The following is a 24858-nucleotide window of genomic DNA, read 5'->3' as shown; positions in this document are numbered from 1 at the left end:
TGAGGCCAAGGAAAGATTTGGTTTTTTTTGAAGATGAGAAGAACTTGAGCTAAATAGGTAGGCCCAACAGAAAAGGAGAAGCTGGAGAAAAACAGCATAAGAGGACATATGGAAATGTCTGAGAGCATCTCTCAGCTGTCCCCAAGACTGGCGAGCACTACTAGCTTATAGTAGGTGGGAACAAGTATGCTGAACAATCCTTTACAATAAAGAATTCTCCTACTCCAAAAGCCAACAGCATCCCATGCCCCTCCAGCACAGTCATAAACATTTACTTGCTTTATTTTAAAACTAACAATTTTTAACTGATCAAATTACACAGTAACTCAAATACAAATTGGGTTGCACCAACAGCGATAAAAACACACAGTTTTCAAGCCTCTCGATATTTATTTTTTTTACAAGGTAATATATTACCACCCTATTCCATGACTTTTTACATTATTTCCCAAAGTAAATAATTAATAGGGAATTTTGACACATACTAATACATAAAAGTATAATATCCATCTGTATCCTAATATGAAAACACACACACAAAGGATCAGGTAAAAATTAAAAATACATACGTTCATATTCAAAACATCAAGTCCTTAAATTGTACTAAGTTCTAGTGGGCAAAATAATTTTCCTACATATAAGTTATTATTATAGGCATATATCTACAATTAAGCAACTACAAAGTGAGCAGAATATTACTGCAGTCTCACCTTGGTTGGCATTTGCACCCTGAGGCAAAGCATTGGTTAAGTTGGGTAATTCACTGCCATGATTTCCATCTTCCCATGGACAGACATCAACACTGTTCCACTTTTTCAGCTGTTTTAGCCAACTGGCCTTCTGCTCCAATTTGCAGTGGGGGTTTAAAACTATACACATCCACAGAGCACCTAATTTAAAGGGAGGAGGGAAGTCAATTTCAAAAATTAGAAAAATTTCCAATTCTAATAACTTAATGATACATTTTAAATGCTTTCAGAATGGACCCAGGTCTATCATTTTTACAACTCAATTCTCTCCTTATTTAATTCAAGCCATAAATCTCATACAGAGTTTGATGGAAGGACCACAGAGTCCAAACTTCAACCAAAGATCCAAACACTGTTGCACATAAAGATGAAAGATATTTCAAAGGCCAACTATAATCATCTCCCTACTTATGTGACATTTTGAACAAAAATGTCAATAAAGAATACAACCCTACAGTCCAATTTGCCACTTTAATGTACAAACAGGTTTTATATATTTATATATGAAAGCTGCAACAAACCACTCTAAATGGTTCTTCAATGCAAAAACTAAACTTACATTTTTACAATAAAATCATAAAGGTATACAATGGACACAAATAGTTTCCTAGTCTTCTTATAAGCTTTCCAAACTTTAGTATGTCTTTAAATTCGTATGCATATCTGCATATCAAATAATTTGCATATTTATATATCAATAAATCTTTTCAAACCAAAATTCACTTAAACATATTTCTCTAAATGATTTAACCAGAAACTGATCTTATAAGTGAAATCAGTAAATTTATGTCTTTATGTGAATGAAATCATGAAACAATCAAAATTTCACTTGTTTTTCAAAGGAAAAGCTATAATGAATTTAGATAGTATAGCTCAAAAAAAAATAGTATAGCTCATAATTTGAATAAAGTACTGATAAAAATTATCATTCCTTTCTACATTCTTCAAAGAGATAGCTAATTCAAACAATTATTTCACAAGTCCTAAAATTTCAAGTTTTACTTTATTAATTTCTGGTATTTCAGACCCATTCACAAAACTTTTTCTTTGAAAAGGTACGTGTATCTGTGTCTATTTTAATCAACTGTGTTAGCCAAGTGAAAAACAAAGACAGAAATGAACAGTTTGTTCTGTCCAAAAGAGATGCTTTACATTCTTCCACATTTAAAATTAACAAGCTTCCCAAGTATCCATCAATAGATCAATGAATAAAGATGTGGCGTGTACTGACGGACACACACACTTACACACACAGTGGAATACTATTCAGCCATAAAAATGAAATATTGCCATTTGCAACAATACAGATGGAGCTAGACATTATAAATGCTAAGTGAAATTAAGTCAGTCAGAGAAAGACAGTATAAGGTATTTAACCTTATGATTTCACTAATGTGTGCAATTTAAGAAACAAAACAAAGGAAAAAAGGGGAGGAAGAAACTTAAAAACAGATTCTTAACTATAAAGAATAAACTGATTGGTTACCAGCGGGGAGGTAGGTTGGAAGATGGATAAAACAAGTGATGGGGATTAAAGAGTACACTTACAATGATGGGCGCTGAGTAATGTACAGAATTGTTGAATCACCATATTGTACATCTGAAACTAACATAACACTGTATGTTAACTATGTTGGAATTAAAATTAAAAACTTAGGATCCCTGGGTGGCTCAGCAGTTTAGCGCCTGCCTTTGGCCCAGGGCATGATCCTGGAGACCCAGGATCAAGTCCCACATAAGGCTCCTTGCATGGCGCCTGCTTCTCCCTCTGCCTGTGTCTCTGCTTCTCTCCCTCTTTCTGTGTCTCTCATGAATAAATAAAATCTTTTAAAAAATTAAATTAAATTAAAAACTTAATAAAACCAGCAATAAAATTAGCAATTATAAATAAAATTAGCAATTATAAAATTCTTCTATTATAGAATCTGACGTTTTAAGGATCAAGTAACTTTTACCAATAGAAAATAAAAATTGCCACAACTGACTTAAGCCACAGATATTTAAAAATTACATTTCTTTATTTTAAAATGCCAATTAAAAACAAAATGTGGTCAGTTAAAATGAAATAAACCCACTAAATTTCTCTCTCCCCATGAATACAAAAAGCAGCAATCTAAGTACTCTACAAAGTAAATAAAGGCAAGCAGACTGGAGAAATAAAAGTTTAAGAAGTAAGCTATATCAGGCTGATTTCCTGTTACTTTTCCCCCGTCTTTTGTCTCCTGGCTTGGACAGAAGATTAGTGCCATTAGGAAAACTCTGTAGAGGGCACATACAACAAAAACTTAAGAGAAATCTCATCTAGTTGGTGAGAAAACTGAGAAAAGGGGCCCTCCTCCTACTCAGGAGTTGGAGAGGTAGATCCCTAAATACTATCTATCAACAGGCCCAAGTCCTGTGGACCAGAAAGACCAAAGGCAGCAGCAGAGCCAAAGCTTTGAAAACTATGGATATCGTCATCCAAAGAAGGTGAAACAGAACTCATGGTCTTAATCTACCCCAGTTGTTGATTGTATGCTTTAAAAACAATAACAAGGGACGCCTGGGTGGCTCAGCGGTTGAGCGGCTGCCTCCCTCTCAGGGCATGATCCTGGGGTTCTGGGATTGAGTCCCACATCGGGCTCCCTGCATGGAGCCTAGTTATCCCTCTGCCTGTGTGTGTCTCTGCTCTCTCTGTGTGTCTCTAGTACATGAATAAATAAAATCTTTAAAAAACAAAACAAAACAATTCTCCAGAGGATTTTAATAAGATCCAGACTTTCAGGGGGTGCCTGGGTGACTCAGTCAGTTAAATGTATGCCTTCAGTTAGGTTCATGATCCCAGGATCCTGGGATAGAGTTCCAAGTGGGGCTCCCTGCTCAGTGGGAAGCCCGCTTCTCCCTCTCCCCCTTACCCCAGCCACTCCTCTCTCTCTCTTTGGTAGCTCTCTCTCTCAAATAAATAAAATCTTTGAAAAAAAAAAAAAAAAAAGACCCAGACTTTCACAGCACAGTATTCAAAATGTCAAGGATCCAAAAGTACTTGGCTTACAAAGAAACAGGGAAATGTGATCAATTCTCAAAGGAAGAAAACAATCAACAGATGCCAACTAAAATGAACCAGATGTTAGAATTATAAATCAGAAACTTTATTTTAACTATGCTCCATGAGATGAAGGTAAACACTAATGAAAGGAGTAAAACACAAACTATAAAAAGAACTAAATGGAAACTTTAGAACTGAAAAAAAAAATGTCTGAAATAAGAAATTCACTAGATGGGATATCGGTGGCAAAAGGGATATGAGAAAGGGAAAAGTTAGTGAATGTGAATATAATAATGGTCTCATCTTAACAAAGAAAACCTTAAAGACAAGTGGGAAATTATCAAAAGGTATAACATTTGTGTCAGTAGAGTCCCAGGAGATGAGGCATAGATACAGAAAAATGTGGAAGAAATAATGACTGAAATTTTCAAATTTGGAAAAATATATGAATTTTATAGAAGCAGTTCAGCCAACCACAAAAAGGGTAAATTCAAAGAAAGCCATGCCTCCCCGCAAAAAAGAAAGCCATGCCCCAAAATCTCATAATCAAAGCACTGAAAACCAAAGATAGAGTAACAAAATCTTGAAAGCAAATAATAAAAAAAATCATACATAGAATGACTCAAATAATTCGATATTTCTCCTCACAAATCACAGACAACAGAGGACACTGGAACAATATTTTCAAAGTGTTGAAAGAAACTGAAGTGTCAACACAAAATTCTATATCCAGCAAAAATATTGCTCAGGATTGATGGTGAAATAAAGGGTTCTCACATCAGGGAAAAGTAAAGTATTTGTTGCCAAAGAGATCTGTTCTAGAAGAAATGCTAAAGGTAGTTCTGCATGCTAAAGAAAAATAATACCACAGGGAAACTGGGAAACATAGGAATAAAAGAAGAGCAATAGAAATGATAAATACCTGACTACGTATAACAAAATGTTTCTGTCCTTTTAAGTTATTTAAAATAAATATGACTATTGAAAATAGCAATTTGAACATTGCCTTGTGGCATTTTAAATGTATGTAGATGTAATACACATAAAAACTGTAACATAAAGAAGGGAGAGTAAAAGGACCTATAAGATTTTAGACTCTACATTCTATTTAAAGTGGGAAAATATCAACTCAAAGTAGACTGGTTAAAGTTATGTATGTTTAATACTAAAACCATTAAAATGATACAAAGAGATACAAATACAAAAGACAATAAAAGTTTTTTTTAATTAATTAATTTATTTATTTATTTATGATAGTCACACAGAGAGAGAGAGAGGCAGAGACATAGGCAGAGGGAGAAGCAGGCTCCATGCACCGGGAGCCTGACGTGGGATTTGATCCCGGGTCTCCAGGATCGCGCCCTGGGCCAAAGTCAGGCGCTAAACCGCTGCGCCACCCAGGGATCCCTACAAAAGACAATAGATTAAATAAAATACTAAAAAAAGCTAGAACAATGCAAAGAAGAGAAAGCATTAAAGGAACAAAGGAAAAAAAGGGGATAAACAGAAAACAAGTAATTAAATGGTAGAGTTAAATTCAACTACATCAATAACCATATTAAATGTAAATGGTCTAAACACAGAAATTTAAAAAGATGGTAAAATCAGATTAAAAAGCAAGACCCAACTCTATGCTATAAGCGAGCTACTTTAAATATAAGGATATAGATGGATTAGATGGAAAAGGATGGAAAAAAGATATACTATGCAAACACTTACAAAATAAAGCTGAAGTAGCAATATTAATATCAGACAAAGTAGACTTGTGAACAAGGAATATTTATTTCAGATAAGGTGAGACATAATAGGATAAAAGGGTCAGTTCTCCAAAAACACATGAGAATCCTACATGAGTAAAGCTAAACCTAACATTAAGACTTCAAAATATATAAAGTATTTAGCTTAATGGAGAAATAGACAAATTCATATTTATATTTAGAAACTTTAATACTCCTTTTCAATAACTAATAAAACAAGTACAAAGAAAATTAACAAGGATGAAGAATAACTAAACACTATCAACCAATTTAGCTTCACTGATGTTTATAGAATATTTCACCTACCATTACTAGAAAAAATAAAACAAAATACTACTCTTTTTAAAATGCACAAAGAACATTCACCAAGATAGCCTGCATTCTAGGCCATGAAACAAACTTTGACAAATTTGAAAGAACTGAAGTCATGCAAGGTATATTCTCTAATATGACAGAATTAAACCAGAAATCAGTAACAGAAAATAAATAACACTTATAAATAACTCATGACTAAAAGAGGAAGCGATAAGAAAAATCTGTACTGAATTAAATTACAAATAAAATACATCAAAAATTGTGATCTATAGCTAAAAAGAGTTCAGAGGGAAATGTAGAGTATTAAATACTTATACTGGAAAGGAAGAAAAGACTCATAGCACTAATCTAGATATCTACCTTAAGAAACTAGAAAGAGAAGGAGAAATCAAAGCCTGCAAATAGAAGGAAGGATATAACTTGAATTGAACACTGCCCACCCCTCAAATTCTATGAAACCAAAAGTTGGTTCTTTAAAAAGATTAATAAAATCAATAAAGCTACAATCAGAATAAAAAGAAAGACAAACTATCAGTATCAGGAATAAAAGAGGGCACATCATAATAGGTCCCAGAGAGGCATTAAAAGGCTCATAATGGAATTCTATGAACAACTTTATGCCTATAAATTCTACTAACTGGATAAAAGAAATCAATTCCTTAAAAAAATCAAAAATCATCAAAGTTCACTCAAGAAGCAATAACTTGAATAGTAATAAATTTATTAAAGAAATTAAATCTGTAATTAAAAATCTCTAACAATGCAGGTTCAGAGGTTTCCCTGGAAAATTCTACCAAACATTTAAGAAAGAATACCAATTCTACACAATATCCTCCTGCAAACAGAGAAAGGAATGGCTTCCAACTTATTTTAAGAGGCCAACACTACCTTGATACCAAAACCAAAGATATTACAATAAATACAAATCAATATCCCTCATGAACATAGGAGTAAAACACCTCAACAAAATATTAGACAATATAATTAAGAAATATACAAAAAGGAAAATAAACCACAACTAAGTACAGTTTTTCCCAGGAAAGCAAGGTTGGTTTGACATTTAAAAAAAAAAAAATCAATCAGTGTAAATCACTATATTAACAGATTAAGGAAAAAATAAAAAACATGACCATTTCAACAGATGCAGAAAAAGTAATTTTAATTTTCTTCAACAGAAAAAGTAAATGACAAAATTCAACTTTACTTCATAATAAATAAAACTCGCAGCAAAACAGAAGATCACTTAGCCTGATAAAGGCATCTGTGAAAGAAATCCTACATTAACATCATAATTGAAAAAGACTGAACGTTTTTCCTGAAATCTAAACAAGGCAAAGATGTCTGCTCTTACCTCTAGTATTCAACATCACACTGGGAGAGAGAGAATCTTTAAGCAGGCTCCACACCCAGCATGGAGCCTGATGCAAGGCCCCAATCTCGGGACCCTGAGATCATGACCTGAGCCGTAATCAAGAGTTAGACACATAACTGAGTTAAGGTGCCTCTACAGCAGCTTTATTCATAAATGCAGAAGACTGGAAACAATCTGAATGTCTTTCAACTGATGGACAGATAAATTGGCACATTGGTACAACTTATAACTACTCAGCAATAAGAAACAAATCCCTGATGTACACATAACATCTCAAATGGATTATACTAAATGAAGGAAACCAGAATCAAAAGAATATGTATAGGTATACATACATACACTCTCATTACTTATAGGACATTTTAGAAAAGGTAAAACCTAAGGGACTGATAACCAATGCAAGGGATTAAGGGTTAGCAATGGAAATGACACACAGGGACAGTATGAGGGAATTTTTGGAGGTGATGTAACTGTTTCATATGTTGATTGCAGTTATTGTTACAGGAATCTATTCATTTGTCCAAACTCAAAACTGTACAGCAAAATATTTAGACAATATGTATTTTTAATAATTATAATAGACATTTATTTAAAGTAATACATTCACAGTTCAAAGAGTTCTTTTTTTAAATATTTTATTTATTTATTCACAAGAGACAGAGAGAGAGAGGCAGAGACACAGGCAGAGGGAGAAGCAGGCTCCATGCGGAGAGCCTGATGTGGGACTCGATCCCGTCTCCAGGGTCACACCCTGGGCTGAAGGTGGCACTAGACCACTGAGCCACCCGGGCTGTCCAGTTCAAAGAGTTCTCTAGTTGTTCATTTCAGGTTTAACCAACTTTATAAAAATACTCTGAGGACAGGTGAAACCAGAGATTTCAACTACACGATTCTTTTTTTTTTAAACATGATTCTTTCTTTGCTCATTTTTTGCTCTCTCCTTTTTCCCACCTAACCTCTTTCAGGTATCATTCAAGGTAGAATTTATCCTCACATTCTGTCCATTGCTCGTTAGGGAAAACATGCTGCCTCATGGTCAGTTGCAGTGCTCTCTTAATGTAAATCATCCTATCATTATAAAGATTCTTAGGAAGTCTTCTTATGGCTTCTTTTACACCATCATTTTCACATATTGTATCATCTTACATTAACCCCACAGTTTATTGAACACTGCAGCACTATAATACCATTTTTGAATATCCCTGGGGCCCTATCTGGATGCTGCAATGGCAAGCCTGCTCTCCATGATGATCCAAGAACCACAAGTGTATGTATTTTTATATTATTTATAGCAATATTTTACAGTACAGTAAGAATCTTACTGTATGTAAAGTCTAAAGCAAACTGCTGCTACATAATATCTGTATCAAACAATACTGTCTACTGGTACTCCAAAGATTTAAGCGAGTATTCTTTCTACAGAAATCCTCTAACAAGCCAAAGGACATTGCATAAATGACCACCTTATTAATCCTAGGCCTTTCCTATGCCCAGAAACAGGAAAATGAGCTTCAAATGAAACATGACCACACACTGTTGCAAAGCAAGGGACAAATCCAAATGGTTCCTAAAGAACCTGAAATTAATAGCCTTTTCCATGGAATCCCATTAGAAAATGGGATATAACTTTACCATGTTTTAGGTTGTGGATGGTTACCCTAACATGAAAAAAGTTACATACAAGTAATTAAATAAAAGCTACACATTGGATCAAAAATTGCCATTGATACTTAAGAGGCTACACTGAACTAAAAAAATTTCCAAATCATCAAATTATCTTTTTAAAAAGTAAAATCATAATAGCCAACAGTTAATGCTTAAAAATTAAGAATACTTCAAAGGCACCTGGGTGGTGCAGTTAAGTGTCCAACTCTTGGTTTTAGCTCAGGGTCATGAAATGGAGCCCTGAGTCAGTGTGTATGTACTCTGCTTAAGACTCTTTCCCTTTCTCTCTGACCCTCCCCCCACTTTATTTCTCACTCTCTAATAAATAATCTTTTTAAAAAAGAACATTTTCTGTTTCTCTTCTAAGATGTTTTTAATCGTATATTTCTACTAATCTTAAATGAATACTTTATCAGACAAAACTAAAATCAAGAGGTTGCCCTGCAAGATGTGCTGTGACTAGTAGCTTCATTATCAGGTCATGATCCCCGGGGTCCTGAGAGCAAGCCCAGCATTGGGATCCACACTGGGCATGGAGCCTGCTTAAAGCTCCCCGTCCCCATCTCCCTTCTGCTGTCTCTCTCTCCCTTTCTAAGAAAGAAGAAGGAAAGGAAAGAAGAAGGAAAGAAGAAGGAAAGGAAAGGAAAGGAAAGGAAAGGAAAGGAAAGGAAAGGAAAGGAAAGGAAAGGAAAGGAAAGGGAAAAGGAAATGAAAGGAAAAGGAAACAGTAAAAAAGGCAATGAAATGGAAAGGGAAAGGGGGAACAAAAGGAACAGAAAATGAAAAAGGTAAAAAGGAAAACGGAAAAATGAAAAAGAAAGGAAAGGCAAAAAGGAACGGAAACGAAAGAAACGAAAAGGAAGGAAAAGCCAAGGCAAAGGAAAGGAAAGGAAAGGAAAGGAAAGGAAAAGGAAAAGAAAGGAAAGGAAAAGGAAAGGAAAGGAAAGGAGAGGAAAGGAAAGGAGAAGGAAAGGAGAGAGGAGGAGAGGAGAGGAGAGGAGAGGAGAGGAGAGGAGAGGAGAGGAGAGGAGAGGAGAGGAGAGGAGAGGAGAGGAGAGGAGAGGAGAGAAGAGAAGAGAAGAGAAGAGAAGAGAAGAGAAGAGAAGAGAAGAGAAGAGAAGAGAAGGAGAAAGAAAGAGAAGAGAGAAGAGGAAAAAAAATCAAAGAAGGGACAGGAAGGGAAGGGAAGGGAAGGAAAAGATGAGGAAAAAAAATCAAATAGAGATTATAGTCCTTAAAAGCAAAATCCTAAATATTCTTGGAAACTTTAAATAATGATTTCTATGATTTGAGGAAAAAAGAGATCCATCCTAGATTTTCATGCTTACATTTCTCTAATTAGAAAATCTCCATTTTGTAGAATGAAAAGAATTTTTAAAGCCAAGCCTTTATTAATTTGCCTATAACATTCTTTTATTGCTCACCTCCCCAAAGAGAGGTTTCATCCTGAAAGGATGTTCTTAATGTTAGATTCAAGTTCAGAGCTATAATAGATATGGTCTTTTATCTTAACAGTCACCACTACAAAAGCTGTAATTAGCCTTAATAACCAAATTAACCAAATTGAGTAAGTCATTCTCCAAATTTTATTAATTCAGAGTCCCACTTTGGGCATTTATTTTCTTTCCCTCCAACACATGCCTGAAACATTTGTAGTTTTAAAAATAAAGCTCTTTGATAATTAAACACTTCATTCTGCTGTCCGTCAGAAATATTAACCCTTGTAAGGACTCAACCAAAAATACTATACAGAACTTAGGGAGAACTCAGCCTTTCTAGCACTTACCAGAGGACCTGACATCTATAAAGGTATTACTGGTTCTTTCACAAAGGACACTTAATTATTTGCTATGAATTACAATGAAACAAATTCAATACTTTTAAATTGCTTTCCTAGCTTCAATACCTCAAAGTGTATAAAGGCAATTATCAAATCACTGGTGTGTGCATCATTCAGTTTCTGAATTATCCACATCACATTTCAGCTCTGGTCCAGCTTTTTCTCCACCATCCAGCACGCTCTTTACTCTTCTTTCCACTCTACCACCTAATCTGCACACAGTGATTTCTATCAAAAAGATGCCCTGTAACAACATACAAGCCAAAGTACACCAAAACTAGAAAGGCAACTTCCCTGAGAAGAAGAAAAAGATGGGGGAAAAAAAAGCATTCTTTGGCACAAGGCAAACAGTTCCAATCCACTCAGTAGTCTTAAACCTGTTCACATCCTATAACTGACCAAAGAGTGAGCGAATGTGGGCAGACTCACACTGAGGCAGAAGGCAAATCACCACAAAGGCCTTTTTGGTTACTTCTGCACTTCTCCAGTAACAGTGTCAGTGGACAAGCACCCCATATTCCCAGAAAATGGGAGTAACAAGAATTAATGAATTCTACATGCCCCGAGAGACTATCTTTTCCCTCAAACATTTAGGTGTACAAAGCCGTTACCACTTTGCCCCACCTCACATACCCACTGTTTTACATTTCCAACTGGAAGGAATGTTTGATCAACTAGCTCTGATCTGGAAAGGACAAGATATGCCCCAGGCTAGCCCACTTAGTGTCTCTGAGGTGGCAGTTCTCTATTTAAACAATAGGGATGATAATTCCTACCTACCTCGTAGGGCTGTTTAGACTTAAGATTATACATACAGATAGCTGTTTGAAAACTGCAGAGTTTACTCAGATCCAAAAGGTACACTCCCAGCAAACCTCTGTGTAGAGGACTTTGAAATTGAGTACATGTAGACTCAAAGGGTAGAACAGGACTGGAGGGCTCAGATTGCAAGTGATTCTGTGAATACCCTTACAAGTATTTTATATTTAATAAACCAATTAAGAAAACATATTAAATTAAGCAAAATATCAGTGACATTAAATGCTTAAGTTAGTAATAATGGGTTCCTGTAAATTAATGTCCACTTGCTGTGTGATTTTAGCAGGAAACCTCTTTTAGTTTCTCCTTTTCCCTTGGTTTCAACAATCAGCTTTTAAATGTTTTGTTTCCCGGTAGGCATTTTCTCTCCAGCCTGCCAGGCCCCAAGGGGGGCCCACAAGGCCACTTAGAAGTCTGAGATGCTTTGGGTAATTTTGTCCTCATCTACTGTCACAAAGGTGGCATTTTTCAAACTCATCCCTATCCCTCCATTTTTGCTGCCCACAGGAACTTCATGCCAGGGGATGGACAAAGAGTGTGGTGCTGAAGCCTGTGCATACTGTTCCTTTTAGCAACTCTTCCTTAGCATCTCTGTCAAAACTTCTAGCTACCACCCCATCCACTCTGCCTTCCTTTTATATTTTCAATGCCTAGGGTTCCGCAGTCTTCCACAGGAACACAAAATTAAGTTACCTGATCTCAAGTTCTTTTTATCGGAGAAAAAAAACCCTGAAGTCAAACCAGGTGAAATTTGGTATAATGAGAACATGAAGGTAAGGAAGAACTACTGTTTAAAAAAAAAAAAAATCATTAAAAATGGGAGATGCAGGGGTGCTTGGGTGACTCCGTTGGTTAAGCGTTCTACTCTTGATCTCAAGGTCACAAGTTCAAGTCCTGTGTTGTGCTCCATGAAGCACGTGGAACCTATTTTTAAAAAAAATGGAGCTGCAGAATATGCAAGATCATGCTACATTGTTTATTAATAACCATTCAATTTGGACAAATATCTAACTCAATCCAACATTAGAGAAAAACTGAAAAACAGAACTTCATTTTCACACATTGTTACATCCTATACTCTAAGAGAAATTTAGCATTTGGAAAAATAAATAACCACGAGAAGCATGAATGAAGTATTATCAGATAGATAACCACTATTCTGGTTATCTATGACCTATGTTAAAATCTACCCTAAATTTACTGGCTTTAATACAGAATGTATCACTGGATCCCATGATTCTGCAGGGGAGAAGCTCTCCTCTTAACTTTCTCCCTGCCTCAACACGGCCCCTCCAGAGGGACAGTATGGGCTTTCTCAGAGCTTGGTAGCTTCAGGACAGCCAGACCACTTACAGGGAAACTCAGATAAAAACCTTCCACAAGACAGGAAGTGAACCTGCTAGTCTAGTCATTTAATGCCTGGGCCCAGAAACTGGCCTAGCATCTATTGTGCCATGTTCTGTTGGTCAAACATTTTTTAAAAATTGACAAGATGAGGGGAATCCCTGGGTGGCTCAGCGGTTTGGCGCCTGCCCTTGGCCCAGGGGCAATCCTGGAGTCCCAGGATTGAGTCCCACGTCGGGCTCCTGGCATGGAGCCTGCTTCTCCCTCTGCCTGTGTCTCTGCCTCTCTCTCTCTCTCTCTCTCTCTCTCTCTCTCCCCCCCTGTCTGAATAAATAAATCTTAAAAAAAAAAAATTGACAAGATGAAAAAACAAAGACCCCAAGTCTAAACAAAGGGAGTAGCAAAGGATGTGTGGCCATCTTTAATCTACTACAATTACCAAGAAAAATTATAAATCTGCTAGATTACAAAATGGAAAACTAAAGTAAGTACTTATGAGTATTAAGTAAATACTAACCATTAAAGTAAATAGTAATGAGCATGAGAATGTTGTTAGTTAAGCTAACCAGACCCAGATAAGCCACTGAACACATGAGAAGAGCTGCCAAAAAGAATAAAGCCAAAAACAAAAAAGTCATGAAAACTTAACAACATAAAAGGTATCCCAACACACAGTGCAATATTAGGTGCTGGTTTGTATGCTAATTTTTTATTCCTTCAAGGAAAAACCTAACAATATCAGGTTACACATGTTGGGTTTCTAATTAGAGTCTACGTTTAAAATTTTTAAATGTCTGTCTTTAGGGTACAAATCACTCTATCTAGTTTAGCGAACATACTTCTAAAAGTGAATGGCACCTTTACTTATCCACCTGAGAGTAAATGCTGCCATTTATTGAATATTCATCTCACACTAACCTTATACTATGTATTTTACACATACAATCAATCACATTTCACCTCACGAAAACTCGCTGTACAGAAAAGTAAACTGAGGTCCAGAGAAAAGAAGAAAGGTATTGTGATGGGAGCCAGACTCACAGTCCCCAAAAACCAACATTCTCAACACTCAGGTATCTAGCCTCTGCCTATCTATATGGTCAAAAAGAACTTCTGTACGTTAGGATCCGTATGTGCAGCTGTGCATATATAAATTCCAAGATTAGTCACTTCTGTCTCTTGACAGAATCATCATTCCATTCCTCATGTTTTAGCAATATAATACAAAGGGACACAGCTAAGAAACCCTGTACTTTTATTTAACCTTGTATTCTGTATGTACTTAGAACAGGTCTCTCCCACGTAAAGAAAGCATCTCCAGCAAAAACTTAAAAAGAGCCTAATTAAACCGAAGAAAATTACACTTTTTAAGACTGACAGTCACAGCAAACAAGTCATTTCACTGTAGATTAAAACAACAGGTAAACAATCAAAAGCTCACCTTATAATTCAAGACTGATTATTCAATGTGGAAGAAATCTTTTCTCTGAAACTATGATGTACTATAAGGTCTGCTAGAATAGAGTTGCATCAGCATTTCCAGGATAATGCTCTTGCGTGTGACTGAGTCTGCTCTTTGCCTGCAGGGCGTACTGCTGTGTGGAGCATTAGGATTTGTGACTGAATAAATCGGCTGGCCATTCTCTAGTGCCAAGCCCCCCACCCCCCCCACCCCATCAGTGATGCTTGTTTTTCATGTCCTTTTTACTTCACAGGTTTTTGTTAATATGTAAATCACTTCAGTAATTAAAACAAAAGGTGCACATTTTCCATAAAAGACACTTTGGAGTTTTTGACAGATGTGGCTCTTCTCCCTATTTTCCAGAAGACACAGTGTGTATAATGCTAACAGGGAGAGAGCACAGGCACAGTGGCAAGTGAGGGGTAGGAGGCTGAGAAGCAAGGCAACCAGCACCTGCTCTAATGGTGAGAATGAAAAAAGTGATTCCCTTTTCCCTCTGTCTCAAAGGCAGAGAATGAAGACTATTTCATAGCTTAATTCCTACTTCTTAACATCATGTTTATTCTTATGAAATAGTCACAGACGAAGCAGAACAATCACTTGTGGTATTTCCCAGGGTTCCATAGTTATAAAACAATTCATAATATTTATCATATTTATTTTTGTTCTCAGAGGCTATTATGAGAGGCTAGAATTTCATGCATGATCCAATTAACTAATTATACTTATTTAGAGGCCATGAAATGCCTAATTGCAGTCACAAATAGGAGATCACTGGTATAATTAGTTGTGCTAGCAACTACAGTCACAAAATTTCTTGGGTCAGACCACACAAAAACTGTGACCCTAATTAAGAGTATTGTTCTCAGCACAATTCAGTCTTAATATGTTAGTCACCCGTGTTTGAAAAATAAGTTCAACTCATGAAAATGTTCTCCTTACTTTAATAAATCTGGTGTGCTAGTTCCTAATTCACTAATAAAACATTTCTGGGAAAATTTCAAAATAATGCCTCAGGTACACTGTATAGAGAAAACTTTTGAGATCATTTAAGTTAAGCAGGGCAATAAGCAGAAGGGCACAGAACTGATTATCATTTGACCAGGCTCTGTGAAAAGACAGAAGGAAATAACCATCTTTTTTGCTGTCAAAAAAGAAAATAAAGCACAGATATTCCAAAACACCTAATGGGTATCCTGGACAATGTTCCCTTCCAGCAAACCTGTGGCCCTCAACTAATACGCAGTCTTCCCGTTCCATTCAATTTGTCGGTGCTTTCGGGTCAACATGCAAAATTCACCAAAAATAGCCTAACTTTACTGGGAATCTGGTTCTGTGGGAATGACCAGAGCCAGCACTCCCACCATTCACCATCCTCCTTTCTGAGGGAGGGAGGAAAGACAGAAAAAATCAGAAAGAGAGTAAGCCACAATGACAGACCTCTTATTTTGATACACAAGAAGGGCAGCCAGTGTCGGTGAGGGGAAGGAATGTGAACCGTGGGAACCTGCAGAGCACACCTTCAGTGGGCTCTGCACTGTCTGCTTCACCAAGCCGCCTCCATGAACACTTTTATGATTTGTCCAACACTCCAAGTTTATATAAATCTATTCCTGAAGACTCCTTAGGTCTTCATGATGTCTTTCTCTGATAAGCTTTCCCCTGGGCCCACTTTCCCAACATAGGCAAAAGACTAGTAGAATGAGAAAGAAAGTGTTATGCATTATCTCATCATCTTATTTTAGGCCTTAAGAACTTAAGAATCCACATTGTAGGGACGCCTGGGTGGCTCGGCGGTTGAGCGTCTGCCTTTGGCCCAGGGTGTGATCCTGGAGACCCGGGAAGTCCCACATCGGGTTCCCTGCATGAGGCCTGCTTCTCCCTCTGCCTGTGTCTCTGCCTCTCTCTCTCTCTCTGTGTCTCTCTCATGAACAAATAAATAAAATCTTTAAAAAAAAAAAAAAAAGAATCCACATTGTAGTCATCTTAGAGATAAGGAAACTATGGTTCTCTCTAAGATAAGGGTCTGTCCAGGGCCACACAGTTGGCAAATATGAGAATCAGAATCCATACTTAAGACCATCTGACTCCAATAAACCTGTTCTTTATATTCCAGTTGAGGGCTCTGAAAACTGAAATAGCCCAGGAGAGTTTATATCTGTTTGCCCCTTTGAGAAAGCACGCTTGGTTAGGTGTCTCACATTTGAATAGATGTTATAAACTGACACAGAATGGTGACTGTGAATATGAAATGTATTAGATCTATCCTCAAATTTTTCTGAAACAAGTCCTACAGTATATAACTTCATTTCTTCAGCTGTCTTAGGCAGTGTTGGGCCGCTTTTTACTTTTCCCTTTCTCATTTTGTTTCCTAACTAAACAATGCTTACCATAAGGCACTGTAAACAGCAGGTTATTGTTAATTTACCTGCTGTTCTGTTAAGATACTCTACTGTCCACCAGCCATACTTATGGGTAAGTAGGACAACAACCTGCCCTTCATTTAACCATGGAGAACACTAAGGATAAAAGATCATCAGGAGCCCTAACAAAAAATAATCATATTTACTAATGGTTATGATTATGGAATACTGATGAATATACTTTAGCACTACAGTTGTATAAGAATCCTGAGAAAAAAAAGGATTGCAGTATTTGGTCATAAAGAACAGTAATTGTATTCATAAGAACAGTTTCTTAATGCACTGACTTTTCCATGGAGTTGAGAAAGAATCTGTGAAGGGTGCTGAGTTTCTTGGAGAACAGAATGTTTCATTTTGCTCTAATTCATTCTATTACTGAATTAAACTTTGATGTATTGGTCTTGACAAGTGCTTCATGCTGATTGTATTGTGTATGATAGTATAATCACTCCCCATGCATTTCCCACTGGCTGGCTGATTAATGCAATAGATTACCTGCAGCATGGATGGCAAGGGGGAATCATTGCCCTTCTGTACTCTAAACTGTTTGTATTTCTGTGTGTGTGTGTGTGTGTGTGTGCGTGTGTGTGTGTGTGTGTGTACGAGCACGCACGCGTGCATGCGCCCAGGCAAGCATTTAGATATACATAGGCACCCATGAATATCCATCATGGGTGGAGAAGGCGGGACAAGCCAGAAGGGGAAAAGAAAACTGAAGGCACAGTGAAGATTATAGCCTTTCAAACACTGTTTTTAGTACACCAAAAATACTCACTTCTTAAGGCTTCTAGATAGGTGTTTAACATTACACTTCAATTATTTATTATTTTATTTACAAATATCTTACTGACCAACTACATACCAGGCACATTATTTTCCACCTGTACAGGAACACTAACTTTAAAAAGTTTCAATTTCAGTATTCTAATTAATGGACAATAAGGGAAAGGAGGGTGAGATTGAACACTAATATAGGGATGGAAAAAGGATAGCTCTGGAACTAGTTCCAATGCCCCTGAAAAGACAGCAACTGACAAGATTACTAAGGGAATGGTTTAAATGATTCCAAAACAAACAAACAAAAAATCTCTCAGACTAGTTAGTCTATTTAGGACTCTAGTGTTTAGCAAAGAGCATCTTCTGTGTATGCTCAATATGTATGGTGAATAGGTTCCTAAATACATTAATGTCATCTTTATTTTTTTTTAATAGTTTATTTACTTATTCATGAGAATACACAGAGAGGAGAGAGAGAGGCAGACACACAGGCAGTGGGAGAAGCAGGCTCCATGCAGGGAGCCCGAATTGGGACTCAATCCCAGGTCTCCAGGATCACGCCCTGGGCTGAAGGCGGTGCTAAACCACTGGGCCACCCGGGCTGCCCTAATGTCATCTTTAAATGTCTGTCAGGGAGGGGCGGGTGTCAGACTTTTGTGGTCTTGGCAACATTTTGAAAGCCTTCCTCCTAACAGGATTTTCCTCCATTTCCAAGCTTATATTCGACTCAAATGCCCTGTTTACAGTCCTCCCATCCAACCTCCTCAGCCCATGTTCATCCACAAAGAGAGACTGTAGCTTCCAATAAGCCATTTAAAGGTGGTTTGACAACTAAGTCTGATTCTTAATTGATGAATTCTTACTCTCTCCTCTAGGTTTGCCCAAGCAAATTTTGAAATTTACTAAGATACCCCAAAATAAAAGGGGTTGACAAGCACCACATAGGGTCAAGAAGGTAGAGCTGGTCATAGTTCAAATTCATAGAGATTTGAATTCCTATGTCAAAGACTATCTTTGCAACAGGAAACACAGAGAGTTGGGTGAGTTAGCCATATTTCAGACAATTACTATCACTACTCCCAGTTATTTGTTTCTAGATCAGAGCCTAAGAAAAATAGCCTAGAACCCAGTCATGACTCATCCAAGCAATTTAATGGTAGAAGGCACCTGTATTTTACTAGACAGTATACTATTCTCATTCCAAGCTGGAATTTTTAAACACTAATAAAACAATGTTATGCAATTGTTACATAAGCTTATAGCAGCCTCACAAAAATTCACCTGCTATAAATCATTTACCAGCGCCTGCCTTCTCCTTAAAATAAAAGAGAAAATTATTTATAATAATAAAAAAGTCATTCTTTAGTAGACCTCTGAGTGGCTACTTAAAAGCCTATTGAATATAGTCACAATCAAAAATGCATTTTTAATCTCAGAATCCTTTGTTCTAGAGAAATCTTAACAGAAAGCCTATGTGTCAAGTGGTGAAAGTCACTCTGTTGGGACTCAGAGGACTTGCCTCCCTCTCCACACTCTCTTCCTCCCTCTCCTGCCTCAGGGGCTCTATGAGGCACTGCTGAACACCCCCTGTCTAGGAAACACCCATTAATCATTTTCCTGGGTTCCCCTGCCCCCTCATTAACCCACCTAAGCTTGAATCAACTACAAAAACATTTATAAAGCCCCTTGCTCCATATGACACAAAGAACAGCCTAAGTGGCTGCTTCGGTCCTCCCTCAGCTTCCACTTCTTTCAGTCTAGCTCTTGGCATCTCCGATTCCCCACGAAGCCCCTGGGAATCTCATATGGCTTAAATGAGGCTTCTCAGACCTCGTTAATTTTTGTATGCTGCCACTTTAGGGTAAGAAATGGTGAGAGGAAATTATCCCCAGCCTGTCTTCCTTCATTCTCTCTCTCTCACTTCCCACCACTCTAGTGTGATGGTGCTCTCTAGAGATCCACAATCTAGCAAGGAGACCGCTCCCTCTCCCAACCACATTTCCCTTTGGTGGCAGTTTCTTGAGGGCAAGTACAATACTAACTCTTAGGAAACAGGAAGAGAACTTTTCTAAAACTGTTGGCAGGAAGAAAAGGATACTTTACACCAATGCTCTGACACTCCTAGTAGCCACTAATGTGAGAAGAGGATTACTACACAGTAGTAATGATGAGTAATGAGTCCACAGTGGACTCATCTTTTATAAACAAAGATAACAAAAAAGAATGGAAAAAAATGGATTCCAAATCCATTCTTGGTACAAATAATGCTACCAGCATACTACATATACAATATAGGACACTAACATGTAGTACACAATGAGCCATAAGGCATCTTAACTCCAACCCAATCCCTGTGATCTATATTTAGAATAAAGTTTTGATAAAAATACACAAGGGGGTAATCTCCAAGTGTTGTTACATATTATCCAATTGTACACCTAAATAACTAAGAGAATGACTATCATTAGGAATCTCCAATTGGTTAGATAATAGGATCAAATGGTCTGTAAAGATCTCTTAATCTTGCAAATCTACCACTTTCTGCTAATATTTAACATTTTTTCTCTTTATTTCCACTTTTTCCCATAAATGGGTACTGAATGGATAATTCAACCCCAGCAGTGGCACTCAAGAGAAGGATATACTGCACAGGAAGTAAAGAAATATGCAATCTCTCTTTTGGTTAACTTCTGATCCTTAACTAGAAATGAACTCTGCCTACTTAAAGAAACAGAGAACAAACCCCTCTTCCCATCCCTACAGTAGAGCTGAACCCAAAGGCCTCTGACCAACGAACACAGAAGTCTCGTTTTAAGAGACAGAAAGCAATAAGACCATACAACAGCAAAAGAAACAGGCCCAGGTAATGAGGGTGGAGTCAACGACAGGCGTCCTGAGAACACGGCTGGACAGAAGCAAAGCCTCCTGAGCAATACAACAGACAAAACCTCCATATTTAGAGGGAGCTCTCAATAATAAGAAGAAACCACAGACTGAAACAGGAATGTGCAACCCCATTCCAGAGCAGGAGAGGCCAGCCCAACCCAGCCCAAGTGCAGGAGGCTTACAGAGCTACAGACCATAGATATAAACGTGTTGACAACTGTGTTATCATTAGGGCCTGGTATAGGCCAGGACAAAGACCTTGACCTAAGGGTCTCGCTGGCTCCTTAGCAAAGGAACCTGGAAAATGAAATGAAAACTTGACCCTAACCCATATTCAGTATGTACTACACGTATTTTGTGATAAGTTTTTTTTTTTTTTTTTAAATGTACGATTGTCACAGAGAGAGAGAGAGGCAGAGACACAGGCAGAGGGAGAAGCAGGCTCCATGCACCGGGAGCCCGACGTGGGACTTGATCTCGGGTCTCCAGGATCACGCCCTGGGCCAAAGGCAGGCGCCAAACCACTGCGCCACCCAGGGATCCCTATTTTGTGCTAAGTTTAACTTTATTATGACAGTTCTTAATCGTATGTATTTGGCTCTTCTACATTAATGTGTGTGTTTTTTTTTTTTTTTAGACTGAAGTTAGAGAGTCTTTAGAAACCCAGATGAGCAACTAGACTAGGGAAGCTATGCTGACTACTACAATTAGACCTGCAGGACCATGGGTGGGCAGACCAGGCCCTGTAGCTTTTACAGGGCTTACTGTCATCCAGGTGAGCTTCACCTTGCCCCCGCTCTGCCCTGAGCAGAGACCCCATTAGCGGAAAGGCAAATTAAAGCAAGTGAGGATGGAGTCCAGTTTGGTGGTTGTGTCTTTGAAGTCACTGACCTGTGATTAAATTCCTGCTCTGCTGCTGTGACCTCAGGCAAGTTCTCTAGTCTCTCTAAGGTCCAGTTTACTCAGCTATAAAATTTGGGCTAATAATTATACCTATTTCACTGGATTAAGAATAAAAATATAATACATGCATCAAGAGCTTAGCACAGTGCCTGATAAAGAAGTGCTGACATTTATGTCATCCTTCCTAGCTGGACTAAAATGGAAAAAAAAAAAGACAAATCTAGATCCTATGTTTACTCTCCTTCCTCTGAAGTAACAACAAAGGAAAGTAAAACTGGACTGAAAATCTTGAAGATGACATTGGTGATAATGAATTTGAACCCTTTAGAGCCTTCTCCCACTAAATTCATCCCTGTCTTGGTTCATGCTATTCCTTCTCACTGGTTTTTCCCTACAACTCACCTCCATGAACATCTTGTAAAAAACCATGTTAAATTCCATCTGTACAAGTATTTGTAACAATTATGTGATAAATAACACTATCAAAGTGCTCCTAGTTCATTCATGCCTATTCTAATTTCTGTCTCTTGATGGTTCAATCTCTCTGCTCCCTCTCTACTACAAGAACCATTACCAACAGTAAAATCAAACACTTAATACATCTATTCCTCTGGACACTGAAAACACTTAATATGTACTGAGACAGAAACCAACCATAATAAAACTTCTGGAAAGAAGGGTTAATGGAAGGCACTGAAGTGGTTTAAGTGGTAAAACCATATTCTCCTTAAGCCCAGGGAAGACAAACTGATAGGTGAGAAGTAATCCCTAACATGTGATTCATTATTCGTTAGGTTTACATAGTACACTTAGAGCTACACAGAAGTTTCCAACTCTGTGCCTGACATCATTTTGCTGCAAGGGGGCTCTAGGAATTGCTGTTTTCTCCATGGCACTAGCAAAGAGAACACTACTTATATGGCAAACTACACTGGAATGCTTCCTAGCTCTCACCGAAAAGCAGTTACTTGTTAGCCATTCCTAACCACCATCAGCTTCAAACTCTGGAAAACATGGATTTGAATTTATCATATAAACTGAGTAGGGGCTCAATACCATAGGTGAAATTACTTAGCCTACTATGTTGGGAGGTATCAGGTGGCATTCTCTGGAAATTTCTCCACAATGACCTCCAAAGCACAGTCTTTGGAATCTTATTTCTGAATGTGCACAAAAGCCCTTATAAATGACTTAGAGCATCATTTTAAATGTGTGACTTAAGCATAGGATTCAAGAGTAATGACAGTGGGTACAGAAGAGGCCCACAGAGATGCACACTTGTATCACAGGTGTAGACAGGTTAGTATTCTGAGTACATGGAGTAGGTAATTTTTAGTATTTGCAGTAAATTTGGTCTCAGTGGATGGAATGGTGGATGAGCTAAGTTTAAATTCTCTATTGCTGAACAAAGATTTATTGTGTACCTTGAATCTGTATACCCAATCTATCTAGCACCTTACAAGGAATATTATAGCTGTTGCCTAGTAACAGTGGTCAAACTAACCTTACAATGGAATTCAAAATAGAAAGAAAGTACTTTTTATTTTTAAGATTTTAAGTAATCTCTACACCCAACGTGCGGCTCAAATTCACAACCCAGAGATCAAGAAGAGTCACATGTTCCACCAACTGAGCCAGCCTGATGCCCCCATACCAAAACCTTTGAAAATAATTCTGAGAGATAACCACTCAAAGCAGCAAGGTTCTTGCAATGGGAATCCAGACTCTCCCTAAAACAAAAACAGATCTTACATGCTAGAAATAGAAAGCACATGACTCAGCTCCGAGAGGAAGTATTTAAATTTTAGGGAAAAAAGCACATTATGTAATACCTGAAAATGAAAATTTAAGAATTTTTCCCTATGATAAATCTGTAATTAAATCTTATTTAACTGTTTCCTCTAATGACATCCATTTTAATTAGGTTTTAATGGACTGGCAGCCACAACCTATAGTTTTATGAAGCAAAGTAAAATTACAGTCTAGGAAGACATTTAAGGAAAGAAACCTATCAACACAGATGAGAGGTTACAATATATCCCCTCATCCCTAAAGACCCCCATGGTAATTAAGTGTGCTGAACAGACAGCCATTAGGGCTAACAGTAGGTGTGCTCACCACCAATCAGCACTGGGTTATTCTTTGAAATCTAAGGGTTATTGCTGTGATCTGCTTTCTAGAATATTTGCAATGTCATAGAATAAAAGAATGCAACTGAAGAGATGTGGGTTCTATAGCTCTACCAAATATGCAGCTTCTATCACTATTTCTGTCTTAAGATTTTAATGTATACATTTCCTTACAGCTGATCATGATACATCACTCACTGAGAAGACTGTTGTATGTTTCAGAAAATGATCATAGAGAAAAAGTAAAATTAATGTACAAAAAAAAGATTCACGTATAAGAATAATGTATCTGCAAATGAGATGCACTGAACAGGATCTTAATAGTGTGCATCCGTATCTATTTCATACTACATTATGAAAATCAGGGAATAAATCACGAAAATTAACTCAGACCAAATGAATACCACAGGCACTTATTTTAGTAAAGAAGAACTGAGCACAATCAATCCTTCTGTTAGAGGATGGGGAAAAGAATCCGGCTTGTTGCTACTTTGAAGTAGTTTGTATACAACTTATTTATTTGAAAGAGAGACAAAATTATATGAATATTATTTTTAAAATTAATTTTGAAACATCAACACTTACATTTTAATAAATCATATATACTCAGTAAGTTGAAAATATGGTGGAGGGGAATATATGATCCTATCAAAAAGTAAAATTCTGTAACCAGGCCGACAATCTGATGTCTCCAAATCCCTCTGCCAAAAAACAGAGTTACTTGGCTAAGATACTCTTACTTGTACACTTTCATCAGATTAAGACTTTCATGCCAGGAATCCTTTTTTCTTCCTGGTGCATTGGCCATTGCCAGAAATGGACCCAACGAATTCACCAGTGCTAAGGAGTTAAGCATCTGAGATTTAATTTAACAGTTTCAGCTTTATTAAGCTGTCACAGAGCAGCCCCACTTTGATAACAGTAGCTGCTCCAATTATGGCTTGGTTTAGGGTTGACAAGTATAATGATTCATTCGTGGCACATGAGAAGCAATAAAAGGTTGTTTTGCATTACAGCTTTAAAAATGTGGGCACTTTTTTCATTTAATTTGTCACTTAGCTTTTGCTAAGAGGACATTTAAATTGCAGTAAAAGGCAAATGGGGCTTTTAGTTTAAATGTAATCCCCATATTTAAATGATCTGTAATGGTGCAGTGTTGGAGTGGGAACACTATTGTCTCACAGTGGGTCCTGATGGTGACATGTGACATTTGTATTCAGGTCCTGTATTATCCATGTGGCTAAAGGGCTTCCAATTTCATTTCACAGCCAGAAGCCTGCAGAAAACACCAATTAACTTGCAGATCCCATTTGCCGACAAAACTCAGCCTCTTCTCAATGTCTGGCATCTGGCAGTGCTCAGCATTTAATTCCAAAGCAGAGCCTTGAAGCA

At 37.4% G+C, this 24858-nt stretch overlaps 1 protein-coding gene and 1 pseudogene across 2 annotated transcripts in view; both read right to left on the bottom strand.

Annotated features, from left to right (window-relative positions):
* Positions 1-24858, bottom strand: part of ZSWIM6 (zinc finger SWIM-type containing 6) — a 196573-nt gene that overhangs the window by 25053 nt on the left and 146662 nt on the right. For both annotated transcript variants that reach the window (XM_049097933.1, XM_025448168.3), the window contains exon 5: positions 711-890. In XM_049097933.1, the coding sequence (XP_048953890.1) occupies positions 711-890 (180 nt within the window). The remainder of the gene's footprint in view (positions 1-710; positions 891-24858) is intronic.
* On the bottom strand, positions 8139-9482 carry LOC112660585 (cytochrome b-c1 complex subunit 7-like; annotated as a pseudogene).

Source organism: Canis lupus, chromosome 2 (assembly GCF_003254725.2).
Source record: "Canis lupus dingo isolate Sandy chromosome 2, ASM325472v2, whole genome shotgun sequence".
Classification (NCBI taxonomy): Eukaryota; Metazoa; Chordata; class Mammalia; order Carnivora; family Canidae; genus Canis; species Canis lupus.
The sequence above is the reverse complement of the archived record's forward strand: the minus strand, read 5'-3'. Positions and strand labels throughout refer to the sequence as shown.